A 20,235-nucleotide genomic window follows, 5' to 3' on the forward strand; every position below is an offset into this window, starting at 1 on the left:
GAGTGCCGTACGGTAGGGACAGTGCATTCACCTCTATCTGGTATAGGGCTGAGAACTATCTGGGGAATCAAACCAGTCACAAAGACCCTGTTCCCCCTGAAGTGGAACTGAGATAGACATGGCCTGCTCCTGACAAACATGGGCTAGGCTTGGCTTCAGTGTCTGATGTGGAAATGACTTAAAAACAAGGGAAAACCATTCCTTGTGAAAGATGTCTGGCTAAGCTGGGCAGACTAAAACCTCAGTTTCTAGATGGGAACGAGTTGCATGACGACCCTGTGTCTGGCAGTAACTGGGGTGGTGTGGGGGAAGGTGGGACAGAACACCTAGTGTGGCAAAGGCTGTGCTCTCCCACTTGTGCAAATCCACTTCAAAGGTGAAGCTCCTGCAGAGCTGCCTTCCAGAATTAGGGGAGTTGGGAGGGTGAGAATGAACCTTCCATTTCAGTATGCCCCTCACTTTACTGAATAGAAAAGTCCAGACCTCGTCCACAATGATCCAGCAGTCCAAAGAGGCAATCCAAACAATCTATCCAGATAGTGCCCTAGGCACTCAGAGGGTGGAAGTATCGAAGGGTGGTGCACAGGGAGGAGGCTTTCTCTGTCTGCCTTGGGTAAACACTCAGTGGCTAAGGATTCCTGATTCTTCCTGGAAGAAGTAGAAGATGGTCTCCTGGCATCCCAAGCCAGAGAAAGTTAATCCATGCAGGGATGAAGGCATGAAGATGGGTGGGAGACAGATGCAAAAGCAGTGGATAGGGGTATGAGCTGAGTGAAGGGGGCTATGGGCACACATGGGTACTGGGGTGTTGGTATGCAATGCATGCAGAGTCTGGCTATTCCTTCCCTGTGAGAGAGAGGGAGGGGAGGGGGCAATTCTGCAGTTAGCCTCCTTTTGCCTACAGTACTCTAGCCTTTGCCTGTCCTTGGGGAGCAGACAACTGTCTAGGGTCAGCCAGTCTTGATGTAAACCAGGGGTGGGGAACCTTTTTTTCTGTCATGGGCCATTGACACAGAAAAAAATCAGTCGCGGGCCACTCACCTACCCAGGGTGGGGGGGCGCAGTGCTCAGGGCTTCCCCACCCCCTGCAGTGGGGTGAGCCAGCACTTGTAACTTCAGCCTCGGTGGGGGGGCACCGAGCCTCAGGGTTTCCCTCCCACAGCGGGTCCAGCCAGCACTCGTGGCTCCAGCCCTGTGGGGTGGGGGAGGGCGGAGGCTCAGGGCTTCCTCCCCAACCTGGTGCTCACAACTCCAGCCCTGCAGGAGGGCGCTGCAGTCTCGATGAAATTAACCAATGGGCCGGATCCAGCCTGTGGGTCCTAGGTTCCCCACCCCTGGTGTAAATCCTGTGGAGTCACTGGATTTAGAGGATGGAACTGGCTTGTGGCCTGATAACTAGAGGCTGGAAATGACCAAACAGAGGGGAAAAAAATCAGCTCCCTTGTACTGACACAGAGTAGTCAGTCACCCTGAGGACCACTTCCTGCCATTTCCCTGGGAAGAGCAAAGGGTGAGTTAACAGCTCTTCCACAACCTTTTATTCTCATCACTTGGTCTCAAGCGCTGTTGTTTGCCTCTCAATTTGCTCTGGAGGCAGGTGCAGCCCTGCCATAATGGGTTCTCTGGTGCTGAGCCCTGCTTACGGAATGCTCCCGGGTAGGAAATAACTATCTGAAGAAACCCCGAGCCACTCTAGCACCTTCTTATAACTCAGAGTCTTCCTGCTTATTTAGATAGCTAGATGGGGTAGCTGATGGTGAGAAGAGGGAATATTACTCTGGCCACAATTTTGCTGTGAGGAGATTTTCTGAAAGCCCTTTTGATTTATGGGGTCTAGCTTTGGTGTGGAAATCCTGTATTTTTTCTCCTCTCCCAGCCAGCTGCTCTGCAGAAGTCTCTGATGCCCCTGCATGCATTCTTTCTGCTGCAGAATGAGACTGAGTCCTGATCAGTCTAACTCTAGTGCTCTTGCAGGAGCAGGCAAGGCAATACAGTATGTGATTCTCTTCCACTACTGGTGTGGAAGGGAGGAGAGGGAGACAGGTGCACTTCTCCTCCTGCCCCCCACCCCCCCAATCCTGACCTGCCACATCCTTTGCTCTTCCAATACTGCTACTATCTCTGCCAAAGAACCTTGGGTCTGACCTACATACCCCCTACTATTGTGGTATCGTGGCCTCTCCTGTACAGCAATTGCCAACACTCTGCCGTGTTAAGATGTCCACAAGGTACTCTGCTGTGACCACAAAACTAATGTAATTTGTATTTTAAGGCAGGCTTGGAGTCTCCATTGGTGAAATGACCCCCTAACGGTACAGCCAACCTCAGGCATTCAAAAATCGTAAGTTTGGTTTAAAAATGCTTTTGAAAAATTTCCCTTTTTGTAGTGCACTTGGGTCATGGTTTTTAAGCTTTTTATTCTCAACAGCTGTGAGGGCTGGGAACCCTTTGAAAGCAGAGAGTCTCTTGTAATAGTATTACCCCGGGACCTGGGGCTCTAAGAAAATACCCGTGATTCCCAGACTTGCAATAAAGTGGCAACACTGTAAAAGCTGTCCAACAGCCAGAGAGCTTCCTTCTGCTTGTAGTTTGTCTCCTTCCCCACAAATAAACCCCCCACTCCTCAAAGCCACCGCAGGGATTCTACTTGGAGTTTGGGCTGGCTTTGCCATCCCACTAGCCTCAGAGTGTGGTACATAGATCTACAAAGAAAATTTTGTGCTAGTAAACTCTCCTGGCTATCCCTGCCCTCAAGCTGTTGGTGAGAGCGGACAGCATACATGATGCTGTAGGAATAACCAACTTGGAGGACAAGCCTCTTGCTCTTCCTGGGGCTCAGGGTGGCAGTGGCATCTACCTTTCTCAGTGCTTGTGTTTGTTATAAAGTGTTCTCTCCAAGTCTGCATGTGAGGTCAGTATGACCTGGTGACTGACATGGATTCAGTGTGTAGGAGCTCTGGAAAGAGCTTGTACAAAAAAGGGTCCCTCTCATTTCCTGATGTTTCTTCTACCAAGACAAAACCACTGGACTTCTGTAGGGCCTATGCTGCTCCAGGAGAAGCTTGTGCCCTAGCAAAATGCCAGATACTTTTGGGTTGCAAAGTCCATTATTTCTGGTGTTAAGACATAGTAAATCCAGCTGGGTTTGCAGTTCTGGGGTCGATTAATAGCTTTGGCAGCTAAAGAAGCCACCTGTCTGACTCCTAAATTGAATGTTTGATGTAAAAACTGCAGAAAGAATGGACCTGGGTTCTCGGTGTCCTTTAGTCCCTTTTCTGACTGCTCCCTAGATGGAGCATGGCTGCTCCACAGCACATTAAACAATTTTCAGCCGCCACCCCCAAACTCTCACGTGGGGTAGTTAGTCAGGACTGGAAACCAGAGTCTGAAAGCATGTCAGTGATTCATCGCTCCCTGGGTGGTAGCAGGACACATCAATACTCTGTTTAAAGGTGACCTGAGAAGGATTTTTTTAAATTGGTCTTGTGCTTCTTGCTTCTTTATGAAGGAGAAATAAGGCCTGGGAGATAAAAACATATATTTAACCTAACTGCTTGTGTGTTACCTTAGAGATTTCCAGAGTGTAAAGTCTGGTGGTATTGGAGGATGACTAGAAGTCCCAGGGATGTCTACACTTTAACTGAAGGGGCAATGTGATGACTCTTTAACACTTAAAGGTTAGCACAGTGACTCAAGCTGCCCCTCATCCCCTTCCCTCACCCCCGCCTTTCCCTGCCAAATCTTAGTTTGACTAAATCCCCTCCCTTCTCAGGTGCTGCGGCTTCCATTCTGTTGGCTCTTGCGTTATCTCCATGTAATTAATTCTCAGCCGTTGTAGCCTTCTAGCTTCAGCAGGATGTCCATTTCTAACACAGAAAAATCAATCAGAACAAACAAAGCCAATCCAAACACGAAATGTTACTACTACTTGGAGTACAAGCTCCTTGGGCAGGGATTGTCTCCTCATGTTTGTACAGTGCCTAGCACAGTGGGGTCCTGGTCTATGAGTGGGGTTGCTACTACTGCAATAAAATGTCTAAATCACTTAGCTCTTTGGCCTAATGGCACTAGAGAAGGCTTTTGCCTGTTGATTCTCCTGCACATCATGGTAGACGGCACTAGGCTTAACCGAAAAACCAAGTGCGAGCAGCAGTCGGGGAAGCTAGAGAAGACATGTGGGCTGTACTGCAACAGAAGGGAGGACCGAGCCCAGTGCAGCTGCTGTGCCTGGGAAACCTCATTTAGTTTAGTCCATTCCAGCACTGGGCTGTCCCTTTTCCTCAGCTGTTATAACAGCACCTTTCCCGCACAATGCCGTCATGCTGCCCCACTGCTTCTATTTTAAATCTCTGGGACTGGATCTTGTGACACAGGGATTTGGCATCTCCCCTACATGCTGGAATGTGGCACCTTGGAAGATGGAGAGTGGCAACAGCTGCTGTATCGGGAGTGCCCCTCCTTGCCTTGAGCACAGGGCGAGACCCAGGTTCCTATCCTAGGACTGTTACTTGTCAGAGCAGCAGGGTCTAACTGTCTGTACATCTCTCTCTTACCCACCACCACATTTAGAGTTGGAGCAGCCCCAGAAATCACTCCGGGCAGCTGGGGCCTCCAGAGCCCTCATTCTTCTCTCTTTCAGGTATGTAGTTACTTTGTTGCTGGGCACAGGAGTGGAACCACCTGAGTTGTAGTCATGCAAAGTTCTTTCACAGGCTGGCTATCAGGGCTGCTGGTGAGGGGAGGGGTCCTTCTGCATTTAAGGTTTCATGCCCGAATCTTCTGTTTGGTATGACAACTTGCTCCTGTAACTGAAGGGCAGTTTCTTGGAGGGCAGTGAGGTTGGGGGAAGTTGGAACTTTCTTGGGAAGCCAGAGGAATTTCTTTGATTCCCCTCTAACACCCTTCATATTATCCAAATGTGCTGCTCAGGCAGATGGTACTTAACCCTCTCCTTGGTTCCCTCTGTATGTCTTTTGAAGTCTACCATGGGGCTCTTATTGTGTGGCTGATAGTCCAGAAAGCAGACGCTCAGAAGGACTGAGGGGACATGGGAGATCTGGTCTCTTGGACTGGTCTCAGGCTTCTTCTGCTGTGTGAGTTCTGCCTTGGGGCTGGCAGAGTGAGCAGATACCTTTCTAGGGTGTGAGGGAAGCTTTTTATAACTGGGAATGTGCAACAGGAGAAGAGCAGCAGCAAAGCATGTCAATCCTATGTTAACCAAAACTTGCCTGAGACAGGCCTGTCTATGCTCCTTACTCAGGCCTTTCTCCTGTCTCCCCCTGCCCCCCCCCCCAAAGGGTGGTAGTGCCAGGACTGTCCTGAGCACCACCATCAGGGCAATCTTCATGTGGCAGCAGTGCCAGGATTATTCCAGTCACAGCCAAAATTTATCTATTGGGCTGAATAGGAATTGATAGTGACAGTGTATCAGTGTGGGGTGAGATGGGGCCTCTGTTGCCTTCTACACTAGACTCCCTGTGCCCAACACAGGAATGTGGTGACAGATTGTGGCCTAATATAAATTGGGATGTTCCCAAGAAGCTGGTTCTGCCGGGAAACCCAAGCACATCTTGGATAGATGGCACTAGGTGTGGCTATAGTTCCCTTCCTAGCCCAGCAGGCTGCACCTCATTCAGGACATGCCTTCCTGGTGACCCTTGGGTTTTGTTTTCTGTAGTCAGTAACTGATGTAATCCCTTAATCCTCCTCACTCTTTTTTTATATTGGGACACTAGAGTCATCTCTTTCAACACAACTTATTTTAAGTGTTTCAAGGCTGAGCATGCTCAGTAGTTTAATGTCTCTTCCTCTGATGGTCTTGGTGCGAAAAGGAGGAGCCTCTGCTGAGGCTCACAGTGCTGGTGAAAGGTGCTGGACTTACCAGGGTCTCCAGGACAGGTACAGCCTGGGTGTTGGCAGGGCCATTTTCCTCCACAACATCCCTTCTAATATGCCACAAGCCTCTCCCGCATGGATCCCTTCTAGTGGGGAGAGGAGTTAAGTCTGCATGGCCAGTTCAGTGCTGGAACTGAGTAAGGGGGTTGGTAAGTGTCAGTGGTGCTGTGATATGGACACTTGCCCACGGGTAACTGAACTGAATTCCCTTCCATAAGTGAGTTGTCGGGATGGTGTGTGGCTGAGTCCCAGACAGTGTCATGCTACAAACAGCTCTTCTTTCTCTTCCAGCTGCACTGAAATCTGCAAAAATTCTTTGCTGCAAGAAAACCAGGGTTATGTCATCAGAAGATGATGTTGGTGGGGAGGCTCCTGGGGGCAGTTTTTGGGAGGTAAGGTGGGATCATTAAGAGGGAGGCAAATGTCTTTTACATGTCACCCGTAGAGTTATGGCGTGGGTCTCAAGCTCCCTGGGTAATATGCTATTCCCCTGGAGTGTGTGTGGGGGGGGGGGGGCAGGGAGAGACACTGACTTGCTTTTGGGACTGGTATACTTCTCTGGAGGGGGATTCAATAGGGTGTATAGGCCTTGGTGTAAGGGGGACGTGTCCCCTTCCTTCTCAGAAGCTACTGAGTGATGCCTCTGTTCTAGACCTGAATCAGCACCAATAGAGAAGAATGTGAAGCCAGAATATCCCACCTTTTAAACCTCCCAGAATATATTTGCTGCCTCCTGCGGGAGCCCTGGGTGGGGTCCTAGCCCAGCTGCTAGCCTCAGCAGGACCTGCCCTCACTATGTGGTGGCCTGACCTGCTGCCTCTGGCTCCTAGGGTGGGTGGATGGGTGGGTGTGAAGTCAATGCAATGGGACTGACGCTGTCTGCTCTTTCAGGCTGGTAACTACAGGCGGACAGTGAAGCGTGTAGATGATGGGCACCGTCTCTGTAACGACCTCATCTCCTGCTTCCAGGAGCGAGCCAAGATTGAGAAGAACTATGCCCAGCAGCTAACAGACTGGTCCCGCAAATGGAGGACTGCTGTGGAGAAGGGTGAGGCAGGCAGGCTGGGGTGGGCACAGGCTTCAGGAGAAGCTCTCTGCTCCTAGAGCACCCTGTCTCACTGTGATTGGGGCTGTCTGTAGGAGATGAGCACACCCATTGGGCAACATGGAGCTGGAGTTCTTGTATTCTTCTTTCCTGGCTCAAACCAAGTAGCTCTAGGACAGGGATGCTCTGTGGTTCCTGTCCAGCCACCAGTTCTCTGATCCCTTCAGGGAAGGGATGTTCCCTTTGCATTTCCAAGTGCTCCATTACGAAAAAATGTTTGCCAGACTGGAGAGGGGAGGTTCAGGCTTAGAGTGTGTACAAGGGAAGATCTGTAGCCTGACTAAAGAATGACTTGGGAGGAGAGGATGGGGACACAAGTGCCTAAGAGACTCTAATGGCAAGTGATTGACATCACAAGGTGATAGGGCCTTAAAGTATAACAAGGAATGAGGGGGTATTGGAACAGATGCCCTAAAGTGCCCACTAGCCTGTAAAACTGGCCTTAAGCTCCAACCAGGGGGCTGCCGTTGCTTCTCTCTTCTAAGCTCAGCTCAGACAAAGCCCCTGAGGAATATTTTGTAGGGACTCACCCTGCACTGACTGGGGCAGGACTAGATTATCAGCTATGGATGCTCATTGCTAATACCTGACTGTGAGCTGTAACGCCTAGTCCTTCCTCTCTTTCCTATCTGTGCAGAGAACAGTCCACGTTGGCCTGAGTACTTTTTGGTGGTGGCAGAGGTGTCCTGCGTGATGAGGGAAGGCTGGCTTCTGAACTTGGTCCCCATATCTGTGGACATAGGGTTGTAATGGCCACTCTTGTGTTTGCTCCTCCAGGCCCTCAGTATGGCACACTAGAGAAGACTTGGCACGCCTTCCTGACAGCCGCAGACAAGCTGAGTGAGATTCATCTAGAGGTGCGGAACCATCTTGCTGGTGAAGATGCAGACAAGATCAAGGCCTGGCAGAAGGAGGCCTACCATAAGCAGATGATTGGTGGGTTCAAGGAGACTAAAGAAGCAGAGGATGGATTCCGTAAGGCCCAGAAACCCTGGGTGAAGAAGCTGAAAGATGTGAGCAAGGAGTGTGTGTAAGGCAGAGGGGGCTGGGATGCTGGGGCTAGACATTTTTGCCTGGAGTGCAGTTAGCTTGGGTGTGCTTTGTTTAGGCCTCTCTTTGATTGTGGGGGTTGGTTCTGTTCGGTGTGGCTGGCTCCTTGCCCATGGCAGACTTGCAGCCTTCCTTGGTGCAGCAATATCTAGGGTTGGTGGGCTGGGGCCCTCCTGTGTGGCAACCTGTGACTTTATAGGGGGTGACTTCCTGGCTGTGTCATTCAGGGGAAGCCTTTCCCTTTGAGCGTGGCAGGCTGATGGCTGAGCTGGCCTCTCCCGATGGGGCTTGCTCCTGTGTAATGTTTGCTGCCAGTAACAAAGGCTGAAAAACAACACCTACCAACTCTTCTCCCACCCCACAGCAACACGTAAGGGATGGGGAAGTTTGTGTTGGGGCATCTGGCTCTGTTTTTACAGAACTACCTGTGTTAGGTGGAGACCTCTAAGAAGAACTATCACACAGCCCGGAAGGATGAGAAGACTGCACAGACACGTGAGAACCATGCCAAGGCAGATTCCGCCATCTCGCAGGAGCAGCTGCACAAGCTGCAGGAGCGTGTGGAGAAATGTGCACAAGAGGCTGAGAAGGTGGGTGTGCCCAATGTGGACTCATACCATTAGGGGTCACTATACTGGCGAGGCATGGGGAGAAGAGACTTGAAATAAGTGTGTTGAAGGCAGAAGTCAACTTGGGTCCTGGTCCTACAGGGTGCCAAGTATCCTCGCTGCCTGCTGACTTCAATGGGAAGTGTGGGAGCTCGGTACCTCATGGGACTGACCTATAGCTAGTCAGGTCCTGGTGACAAAGATCAGACCGCACACCTGGTGCTGTGCAACAAATAGTTCCAGGCTGCTGCTCCACAGGATAGAAGCTGCAGTGCAGAAAGATCTGGTCCAAGAGTGACTAGTGTGCATGTCTAGCTGAATGCAGAGTTGTAGAGCTGCTCAATGGAGAAGATGGCTGGAGAGCTGAGCGCGTGTGCATGTGTCTGTCTCTGCCCCTCCCTCCCCCCCCCCCCCCCAGCTGGGAAAGTCACTGCCATTGGAGAACTAGGGAAGGTGTCAGAGGCAGAGAGGGGTCACTCATATGGCAGGACTGGGAGCCTGGCTCTGGTGAGAAAGGGGCTTGCCTGGGTTCCCCTGATGTTCCCATACACCACACTTAGTTGTGCAGGGTCCTCCGATGGAGAGGAGAGCAGGAGGGAAGAAGTAAGTGTGTGTGTACACACGTGTACCCTAGACTGGGTGCAGAGCAGGGGGTTGGCACCAGGGCCGGCTGGCTTATGTTTGTTCTCTCTCCCGGCTGCTGCAGTGTAAGGATCAGTATGAGAAGATGCTGGAGGAGCTAAACCGCTACAATCCCCGCTACATGGAGGACATGGAACAGGTGTTTGAGGGCTGCCAGGAGGCAGAGTGCAAGCGACTGTGCTTCTTCAAGGAGATGTTCCTGGATCTACACCAACACCTCAACATCTCCACTAATGAAAGGTACCTACCTGTTCAGTGGGCCCTGGCCTGTGACAGGGGATAGTCACTTCATGGCCTCTTGGAAAGGAGACCGTGTGGAGGGCTTGTGTCCTATTATTTCCCCTTCTAAGGTGTCTGAGTGAATAGCTGCAGTCCGACCACAGCTTGTCTCTGGTTTTATTCAGGGAGGGTTCCGCCTCAGTTTGAGGATTCCACTGCTCCTACCATCGTGCACCCTTCTTGTGGGTGTGTGTCTTTAGTCTACTCTGTCCTTCACTTTGAAGTGAAGGCTGTTACATGCCTCTAAAGGGATGTCTACTCTGTATCTGGGTGCACAGACTTACCCCCAGGCTTCAGAGCCTGAGCTGCCGTTTCTGCACAGCTATTTTTAGTGAGCCAGCTCCACTGTGGACCCAGGCTGAGAGAGAGACTCCCAGATGTGGTGTAGACATACCCCAACTCACTGCTCCATAATCTTTGAGGGCCAACACCACCCCATTCCCTCCAATAGCTGGAGACACTTAACCTGCTTCCTTTGGTGTGATATGAGTCAGGAGATGTGTAATACTGTGCAGGAGCATGGAGGTAGCCATTGCAGCCTCCCAGGACAGTTTTTGTGTAGGGTCAGGGAACATTACACATCAAACAGACCCATTTCCCGGTGTCTTTTCATGGGATTCTGCCAACCCTCTGCAAGTTCCAGCAGCAGGGCATCCCCAGCTGTCTGTGTCCCTGTGAGCCAGGCCAACTGGCTCCCTGCTCCATCTCTGAGGGGATGGTGTTTCTATGGAGTGGGATGTGTGTGGCTTGTGAAATGCTTTGGGGTTAAAGGCACTGGAGCACAGCCTCTAATCCCCAGTGGTTCTTGAAGTAGGATGATGTGGAGGTGAAAGGGGAAATTTATGCAACTGACAGTAATCTGGGGCTGTACAGAGACTTGCTCACTGACATTGGTTCTGCTTCTGCTTGCAGTTTCCATGCACTGTACCGGGATCTGTACCAGGGAATCGTGGCTGCAGATGACCAGGAGGACCTGAAATGGTGGCGCAACACACATGGGCCAGGCATGGCCATGAATTGGCCACAGTTTGAGGTGGCATATCACTCTAGAATATATTTCCACATGCTGCAGGGCTACTTTATTGTACTCTTACTCTGTGGCTTCCCCCTGCCCTCTGAGACTCTTCCCACTGGAAAAGGCTCTATCCCTGCTCACCTGGGATCATGATGTTTGCACCTTTCTTTTTTCTTTTTCTTTTTTTTCTTTTTAGAGGGGATAGTACTGGAAGTTCCACCCCTGTGGCAACTGGGGAGTTGCCATGCCAGCTAAAATGTAATCATTCTGCCCCCCCCCACTCAGCTCTGGTCAGGGATGGGGGTTTACACTAAGGGTAATGAGACATGCTGCATCTTCTCTCCCCCACCCCCCCACACCCCCAGTCCTCAGGCCTGATCTTACTGCCTCTGCAGGGCTCTTATTTGGCAGACTATTCCATTGCATTGCTTGGCCATTAGTTAAATATGGTGCTGTGTTCTTGTGCCTCCCATCTTCCTCCCTGGCAGTAGAATAAACTGTGTCAAAGCTCTCTGGACTCAGGGGACTGATGTTCCTTTCCTTCTGAACAGGAATGGACCCTGGAAACCCAGCGGCCAATCAGCAAGAAGGCAAAAAGCAGTAAAAGTGCTGAAGATGTGATGCTGACCAGCATTGTGCCCACACGGGATGGTGTCTCTCAGACCCCTCCACAGACACGGCGAGGGTAAGAGCTGAAGCCTGGGACATCCTAGAGAGGAATAATCATGCCCTGGGGTATGAACTAGCTGAGCTGAGAGAAATTCTCATTTGTATTTCGCTCCCTTTTTTAGCCATTGGGCTGGAAATGGGTGAGCCCCAAGCGGTGCCCTTGCCTATACAACGTGGAAATGAGTAGGGCAGAGAAAGGGGCTTGCTTGGAGCATTGGGGTGGAATAGTGGGAGGATCTCCTCTGCTGTCCACATGCAGTTACATGATAGTGCCAGAGCTAGGACCTTCCTCTCCTAGTGGCCCTGTTCAGTACTGGGGTCTCCTCTCAATCCATCCTAGCATGGGTTTTAGTCTAATTCACTGCTGAGCAGGTTGCTGTGTGGGGGAGGATGCTGGTAGGATTTTGCCTTCAGCTGCTTTTATCTCTGGGAAAAGGGAAAAAGCCCAGAGGGATTAGGAACTAGAAATCCTTCCCTAGGTACACCAGCAGGCCTGGATGTTTGAACAAGACTCTCTTCCCTGGATATGAGCATCTTATGGTTTGGTGTGGGGTTGCTACATGGTCAAAACTTGACAAGCCCAGTGGTGACAGTTTACACAATTCAGGTAGCTGCTTCCTCTTCCAGGATCTGTAGCAAATGAGTTAGAGCATGGGAAGGGGCTTAGGAAATCAGTGTCCTGTGGTGTTCACTTCCTTCCTGACCCAGACGACATCATCTCCTGCTGGCACAAATGAAGCTTAGAGTTGAACATGGGAGGGAAGGAGTTGGAAACAATCTGGGTGGAGCTGTCTCCAGGCTGCTGTCCTTTCCCAGGCAGCTGGATTCAGGGCCCTATTTACTAATCAACAGGTTTTCCTACCAAGCGGAGAAGAACAATTTCTTCTATGACACCCTGAGGGCATCAGCCCATGTGAAGTTAGTATGGAACACAACCTATCCAGGAGGTGTCTGGGTTCAAAGTATCTGTGTTCTGCTCTTCCTTTCTCCTCTGCTCTGGCCCCGGAGTTAGGGAAACCAGCTGAGTCTGCCCTGGGGGGATGTGGCCTCCTTTCTCTTTCAGGACTGTTTCCAGCTGAGTATGTTTTGGAAATACCTGAACTTCCTTCTATTTAAAATTGGCTTGGCCTGTCCTGGGTGAGGGGTGTCTGCTGAGTGGGGCTGGGGCTTGAAAGGGAGATGCTGTTTGGACCAGTTACCTGCACAACCCCCTGGGGTTCCACAGTTTTCTAACTTTTCCTGGTCTCTCTCCTTCCCATACATTTCCACCCTCCTGTCCTGCCTCTCTGTCTCCTCCTGGCTCAACAGTGTAGTTGTCCCTGGGGCTCTATGGTGGTGTATGACTCAGGAGATGAGGAGGCACTTCAGAGGGTCAGTCCTGAGTTTGAGATGAATCTGGATTTTTGTTTTTTGCTCCCCATCCACGCAGCGGTGGGAAAGAGGACATGTCGGAGTGGTCCGATGACGACACTCCCAAGAAGTGCCTGGATGCCAATGGGCACGAGGAGGACGTAAAAGTACCAGGTGTACAGGTGCGAGCGCTGTATGATTACACAGGACAGGAGGCTGATGAACTGAGCTTTAAAGCAGGTACAGAGGCATTAACCCCTTGCCACTACCACTTGGGCTGATGGTTGGAAACCTCCCACTGAGATCTGGATAGCTCCTTGGGAACTGTTCATTGTCCTTGCCCGCTGTTCCTGGAGAAGGGCATAGCACTAGGGAGGCCAGCACTCCATTCCACCACGCTGCTCAGTGAGGGGGATCAGCAACGCTCGTATTGTAGAGGAGGCATCTCGTACTTAGTGAGGCATTCAAATGCTGAAAAGGGAATGTTTTTGGGTCCTGACCAAGGGGTTGGGGAAGAGCAGGCCCATAACCTGATTTGTGTGTGTTTGGGGGAGGGTGGGACCTACCTGATGTGTGTGTCAGGTGGAAACTCTGAACAAGGGCGGGGGGTGTTGAGCCCTTATTAGCAAATGTTGCTCCCTTGGGCCAAAAGTGTGAAAATCTCCTCCTCCAAACCTTTCCCTAGGAACTTAAAGGGGGAGGGTTTGGGTTGCCTTTATAAAGTGGCCAGACAGAGCTAGTTTTGGGGGGATTAAGTTCTTGTCCGATAAGCTGGAGTGAGGTTAGCAGGAGGAAGCTCCACAAGCCACCACCTAAGGCAGTGGTTCTCAACCTATTTATCATTGTGGGCCACACATGTTACTGGGACACAGGTTGAGAACCACAGCGCCACCCCCCAGACCCGTCTGTCCAGTGCCCCCCCACTCAAAGACTCCCTCCACAGAGCTGGGCCAGGAGCAGAGCCCTGTGGCGTGCACACTGGGGCTGCCACCCGGCTTGGTGTGCAAGCCGGACGGCAGCCCTGTCCCTGCAGCACACAAGATGGGCGGTCTTTAGCGCCCAGCTGTGTGCTAATTGGGCTACATGCAGCCCACTGGTCATGGGTTGCAAAATACTGACCTAAGGTGAGGGAGCTTCTGGGACTGGAGCAGTCTGCTCCCAGTAGATGATGAGGCTAAGAAGAACCCTGGGACCTTTCTCTGCACTTCAGCTGTTCGTACTCTGCCCGCCCCTCCCCAATCTTCCGAGGGGCCATCTGGATCTTGGGAGTGTTTCTAATCTTGCTTGTATTGACTTGCTTGCAGAAACATTGACTCTCTTTCAGGTACTAAAATCCCTGGCCCAACAAGGGCCTGGTGCATGAGGTGAGCATCTGTGCTGCTGAGTCACTGCTAGATTTCTTGGCACTAACTCACTTACTGGCTCAGTAGAACAGCTTTAAAGCAATCCCAGCAATAATGTGGATGAGGATAATTGCCTTAGGGGGCAGGAGAGAGACAATTTCTCTCCCTGACACATGCTGCTTGGGAGGAGATGGAAGGTAGCAGGCCCAAGGGCCCCACCCCTCCCCCAAAAGAAACAGCTCTAAATCAAACCAGTTAGTCCCTTCAGTGCTGGGGTCAGCTCATTTCATCCAAATGCTGCTATAACCACTCTGTACTAATGGGGCTTGAGTTCAACCTGGCTTGCAAGGTGACTTTCCTTCTCAGTCTCTGAACAATTGGACGGTCCCACAATGGCTGTCAAATCTCCTTGTCATGGTAGAGACAAAGGATTTCTATTGGTGGCAAGTGATCCTATTCCTTCCCTTTCCCAAAGTTCAGAGCTGGGGTAAGGAATGAGAGCCCTTCCTGGCCCATCTCTGTGGGCCCATTCCATAGCTTACTGACTGCGAAGTCTTTGGCCAATCGTTGAATAGGCATCTAACTGCTAGAACTCAGCGGTTTTTCACTAGTCCTTCCCAACTGTTTCAGAGGAGCCTTGGGCCAGAGAGAACACGAAGCAGAGTTCCAGCACTGAGACTTGAAGTGCTGTGCTCCCCAAGGGCCTTCTCTTGACCTCTCTGGTCCTGGTCCCCTTATCTAGGGAAAAAAAAATCCTTCATGAGCACCATCTCCTCCTCCGAGTTCTCTATAGAGTTGTGTGCCTGCAATATGGTTCTTTTCCAATGGGAAATATTGAGATGTGATGAGATCAAGATTAGACTTTTTTGCTGCATTTCACCTGTATGGGGTTGGTACAGTAACTCCTTGCTTAATGTTGTAATTATGTTCCTGAAAAAAGCAACTTTAAGTGAAATGATAAGCGAATCCAATTTCCCCATAAGAATTAATGTAAATGGGGGTTGTCTAGGTTCCAGGGAAACTTTTTTTTGCCAGACAGACTTTATATATAAAAGTTTTAAACAAACAATTTAATACTGCACACAGACATGATGATGACTGTGAAGCTTGGTTGAGGTGGTGGAGTAAGAGGGGTGAGATATTTCCCAGGGAATGCCTTACTGCTAAATGATGAACTAGCACTCGGCTGAACCCTCAAGGGTTAACATTGTTGTTAATGTAGCCTCTCACTCTACAAGGCAGCACAAATGGAGGGAGGAGACACAGCATGGCAGTGGCTGGAAATTGAACATGATGATGAACCCATGCTATCCCCCTGGAGCACACAACTCCCTCTACTTTCCAAAGTGCTGTGGGTGTGTGTGAGAGAGAGGGGGAGACACATTGGGGGCGGGGGGAGAGAGAGAGAGATGCACATTGCCCCTTTAAGTACGCTGACCCCACTCTAAGTACACTGGACCCAACTGAGAGTGCCAAATCAGGACCAATTGCTCAAACAGGGCAGTCACAGCCCTAAGCTGGGGTTTTTCCACCTCTAAGGTAAACCAAACCAGCCAGACAAAAAGGACTTCGGTCTCACCCCACTGGCTAACCACAAGTCACACGAGCAATTTCCTTAGACACGCCAGTCTCCCAGTATCACCACCAGTGCACTCGTCCTGGGGATGAATGATTATGAAAATCAACACCCCAATAAAAGAAAAAAAGGTTCTCTCGATCCCAAAGGACCAAGCCCCAGACCCAGGTCAATATACACATCAGATCTTACCCACAAATCACGCTGTTGCCAGTCCTTTAGAATCTAAAAGTTTATTTACAAAGGGAAAAAAGGTAGAGATGAGAGGTAGAATTGGTTAAATGGAATCAATTACATACAGTAATGGCAAAGTTCTTAGTTCAGGCTTGCAGCAGTGATGGCATAAACTGCAGGTTCGAGTTAAGTCTCTGGAACATCCCCCGCTGGGATGGGTGCTTCAGTTTGTAGCAAAGTCCCTCCAGAGGTCAGAAGCAGGATTGAAGACAAGATGGAGATGATGCATCAGCCTTATATAGACTTTTCCAGGTGTAAGAATCTCTTTGTCCTCACTGTGGAAAATTACAGCAAAATGGAGTCTGCAGTCACATGGACAAGTCTCTGCATACTTTGCTGAGTCACAAGGCATGTCTGCCTTCTCTCCATGGGTCAATTGTGTAGCTGATGGTCCTTAATGGGCCATCAAGCCAGCTAGGCAGGGCTAACACCAGCTTGTCTGGGATATTTCCCAGAAGCAGAGCATAATACAAAATACAGACAGTACAGAGCCAATACTTATACCTTCAACTACAAAATGATACACAGACATACAGACAGCATAATCATAACCAGCAACCCAGAACCTGGTCTTAGACACCTTATATGACCCCCTTTACTTAAGATTTGGTGCCACTACAGGACCTTGGGTTTTTTTGCCTTTTTTAAGTAGATCAGCAAGTTGAGACAGCAGCTGCTCCCTCCATCCTGAGCCCTGTCCTATTCCCTGCCCCTTTGGAGATGGGGTACAGGAATGGGGGGGCAGGAGTGGGGGGGAGGGGGACATCCTGATATCAGCACTCTCCCTTCCTCTCCCCCCTCCCCCCCCACAAGCAGGAGGTTCCTGGGAGCAGCACATGGCAGTAGAGGGAGGGACAGCTGAACTGCCCAGCAATTGATAGCCTGCTGGGCCACTGCTGCACAGGGAACTTAGGGGAGTGGGGAGCTGATAGGGGGGCTGCTGATCCACCCTGGTTCCAAGACCCCCACCAGCTAGCTCCAACCGGCTGCTCTTTTTGCAAGTAGTGGATAAAGCAGGTGGCTGCCAAAACAACTTAAGGGAACATTGCACAACTTTAAATGAGCATGTTCTCTAATTGATCAGCAACAGAACAACGTTAACTGGAACATTAAGTGAGGAGATACTGTACTTCTAATCGGGGGGTCATGCTCCCTTGCCCCTAGGGAGCTATCCAGACACTGGAAGGCGTATGGACTCTGACTCCTTTCTAGTGGCAAAGTTTGTGCTGTTTCCTCTTTTAGGTGAAGAGCTAATGAAGATCAGTGAAGAGGATGAGCAGGGCTGGTGCAAAGGCCGGCTTTGCACTGGCCAGGTTGGACTCTATCCTGCTAACTATGTCAAGAGGGTGGGATCATGATTGCTACTTTCATCCTGAGGGGGTGTGTGTGTGTGTCTCACATGTATATCAGCATCTCCTGCAGAGGTCACCAGGTCACTGCTGGGCCCCTAACCCACATCAACAGCATATGTAGCAATTTCTGGACTCTCTGGGGACACTTATTTCTTGTAATCAATGCTTCATTTTAAAATTCTAGAGCTGTAGAGATTTTCTAATAAACAAAAATTGAGTAAAGACTGCTGCAACCTCTGTGCACTGTAGGGATTTGGAGGGGGTGGGAAGGGTCTTAATGGCTTGTGCTGGGATGAGCTATTGGGACATACTGATACCTTGCCACTCTGCTTCTGCTTGTAAAATCTAGCTGAGAGCTCTGGGGTCCATGGTTGGTTGGTTGAAGGCTGCTCTGTTACTAAGCTTCCCTCTTTAGGGAAACTTTTAAGACACATTGCTGTGAGGAAACCTTAGTGTAACTCCCTTTTTGGACCCTTTCAGGTATGGTTCTGGTGGTCTTGGCTCCCCTTCCCACAGGGACTGGCAAAAGCCAAGCGTCCATGGTAATTCATTTAGATCTGATGGCAGCTTTCAATACCATTCACCTCTAGGTCTCATTGATTGCTCTGTGACTGCAGCTGGAGTAGCTGACACAGCTTGAGTGGCTCTAGTCTATTCTTTTCTCTTCCAAAGATCCAGTACGGTAGCGCTGGTTATTGCTCACTTGCCCAAAGGGCTATCCCAGGTGGAGCATCTTGAGCATGGGTGGTGGGTATCCTAGGCAAGGGGAGGCTGTGCCTCCCCAAACAGCCTAGCTTGGGTCTGCCCCCAGGCCAGGCCCCCTCCTGCAGTTTCCAGTCCTCTACCCTGGCCCAGGCTGACTGGGGCTAGCTGGCTTGCCTCCTACAGGGACTCAAGGCGGCCGGTGCTGGGGCTGCACTGCCTGCCTGGTGCTGTGGGCCTGGTGCACCAGGGCTGGGGGCACTGTGGCTGCAGTGGGGGTGCTCTGAGCTCCTGCAGGGTAAGTGGGGCCAACCAAGATCTTGAGGTTCAACTAAGTTTCCCATCCTAGTCGATATTTATGCCAGACAGCTGGGGGGATGCTGAGGTGTCACAAAATATGTCCAGGGTGTCATCGGACCAAGGATGGTGCACTCTCTCTACTTTCCACTATCTGGCTGGGACTGGGAAGTGGATGATGTAGCTTTTTGGAGCCTCTGACAAGATGAAGTTGACATAGGGGAGAGGAGGCTTGGTACCTACCCCACTCAGGTTCATGGCACTTTTAGTTTGAAGTGGGTTTTTGGATCCTTGATAACTGTAGCTCAAACTACCTCTTCTGTTTGTAAAGGTACTTATGAGCACTTCTTACATGGTCAAGACCCTCTCCCACGTCCTTCAAGCCCTTGACTTGCAACTGGATGACTGTATTGCACTCTACATGGGGTTCAGTGCTTGCAGACCATTTAGAAGCAATATATGGTATAGAATGCACCTACCTGCTTTGCAACAGAAGCTACCTTACCCCAGTTCCACTAGCTTCCCAACTATTTCCAGGGGCCATTCAGCGATGGTGAGTTATAAAGCCTTTTATGGCCTGGGTAGTCTCTCCATCTTTGTTCCACTGGGACAATTGAGATCAGCTCGGGGTCTGAAGTTCATGGTGTTAGCATTCAAATATCATGTGGATAGCCTAGGGTCCTCGATTCTGGCGTACATGTGACTTACAGAATGGCTGTAGGAATCCAAATAAATGTAACAGGCGATATTTGAAGTGCAAAACTAAAGGTGAGATTGGAATTAATTTTTCATTGTAAGATTTCAGTCCTGGGCAAGTGAATATCACTGGGATACAGAGGCAAGATTGTAAAAACAGTGCTTAGAATTTCACTGAGGAAGGTAACTGCACTTACACACATGAGGTGCTTGGCCCATGAAAAGTGCTTGAGAAGATACCTGCCAGAGTCAGAATAACTAATGACAAACTTGGGCCAAACATGAAAGAGAGAACTGGAACACAGGCGCGATGCATTCTGGTAACCTAGATGTTATACAGGCCAATAAAAAAGTTCTAAAGTCTTAGACTAGAAAAAGAGCACTAAGACATTCAGAGGAGAACCAACACCCACGTTCAGTCCTTTAACTGTAGAGACAAAAAGCAGGGTCAGCACAGAGTTTTGAGTCTGCCTAAGGAGTTACCAAAAACACAAGTAGTAAAATGTCTGCTGTGATGGCAGAAGCCAAATTCTTCATCACAATGGATGTATTGACAGGGTTTAGGAGATGGCCCTGGCCACAAAGCTTTGATATTTGCATTTCCAATGCATCATGAGGTTGCCTTTTGGGATATACACCTCTACCCCCCTATAATGGGGTCCTCTGGAGACAAATCTTACTGTGCTATAGGTGAGAGCACATTATATCGAACTTGCTTTGGCCCCCCTGCTCCTTGTCCCCTGACTGCCCCCTCCAGAGACCCCTGTCCCTAATCATGCCCAGGACCCCATCCCAACCCCCCTGACTCCTATCCACCCCCCTGCCCCACCTCCTGACAGGCACTCACCAGCAACAGCAGGAAGTGGAGCAGCCCAGCCCGCTCCACTCTGCCAGCTCCCAGCTGTGGCACTCTGCTTCCTGCTGCCCGTGAGTGCATGGAGGTTGGGGAAAGGATGCCCCCCATATCACCTGCGGCGGGAAGCGGAGTGCCATGGCCCAGGCCCACTCTGCTTTCCTTGCCCTGGCCCCAGCCGTGTCGCTCAGGGGGAGCAGGGGTGTGTTGGGGGAAAGGTCCCACACTCACTGGTAGTGGCAGGAAGTGGAGCAGCCTGGCCCCAGCCCGCTGCACTCCACCAGCTCCCAGCCGTGGCGCTCTGCTTCCCGCCACAGGTGAGTACAGGGGCCGTCCTTTCCCCAACCTCCCTGCATTCACCAGCAGTGGTGGGAAACAGAGTGCTGAGGCTAGGAGCTGACACCCTGATCTGCCGGAGCGGAGCTTTACTGCGTTGTATGCGAACCTGTGTTATATTGGGTCACGTTGTATAGGGGTAGAGGTGTACTTGGCACCAGGAACTATTTCTCTGCACATTGTGCCAGGTTCAGGAAGGTGTCTCAGGAGTGAAAATGTACATTGATGCCATC

At 50.6% G+C, this 20,235-nt stretch overlaps 1 protein-coding gene across 11 annotated transcripts in view; it reads left to right on the plus strand.

The window, feature by feature from the left end:
- Positions 1 to 17,342, plus strand: part of PACSIN3 (protein kinase C and casein kinase substrate in neurons 3) — a 32,625-nt gene extending 15,283 nt beyond the window's left edge. For 2 of the 11 annotated variants that reach the window (XM_039534161.1, XM_039534158.1), the window contains exons 2-14: positions 2,273 to 2,341; positions 3,571 to 3,677; positions 4,570 to 4,639; positions 6,187 to 6,287; positions 6,787 to 6,943; positions 7,778 to 8,013; positions 8,485 to 8,640; positions 9,365 to 9,540; positions 10,492 to 10,612; positions 11,146 to 11,279; positions 12,116 to 12,181; positions 12,693 to 12,853; positions 17,009 to 17,342. In XM_039534161.1, the coding sequence (XP_039390095.1) occupies positions 6,234 to 6,287; positions 6,787 to 6,943; positions 7,778 to 8,013; positions 8,485 to 8,640; positions 9,365 to 9,540; positions 10,492 to 10,612; positions 11,146 to 11,279; positions 12,116 to 12,181; positions 12,693 to 12,853; positions 17,009 to 17,124 (1,377 nt within the window). In that variant the 5' untranslated portion in view covers positions 2,273 to 2,341; positions 3,571 to 3,677; positions 4,570 to 4,639; positions 6,187 to 6,233 and the 3' untranslated portion in view covers positions 17,125 to 17,342. Of the gene's footprint in view, positions 1 to 2,272; positions 2,342 to 3,570; positions 3,678 to 4,569; positions 4,640 to 5,772; positions 5,899 to 6,186; positions 6,288 to 6,786; positions 6,944 to 7,777; positions 8,014 to 8,484; positions 8,641 to 9,364; positions 9,541 to 10,491; positions 10,613 to 11,145; positions 11,280 to 12,115; positions 12,182 to 12,692; positions 12,854 to 17,008 lie in introns of those variants that run through there. The other 9 variants (XM_039534163.1, XM_039534159.1, XM_039534166.1 and 6 more) reach the window with 7 other exon arrangements.
- The last annotated feature ends 2,893 nt before the right edge of the window (positions 17,343 to 20,235 follow it).

This window comes from Mauremys reevesii, linkage group 4, assembly GCF_016161935.1.
Source record: "Mauremys reevesii isolate NIE-2019 linkage group 4, ASM1616193v1, whole genome shotgun sequence".
In the NCBI taxonomy this organism is placed as follows: domain Eukaryota; kingdom Metazoa; phylum Chordata; order Testudines; family Geoemydidae; genus Mauremys; species Mauremys reevesii.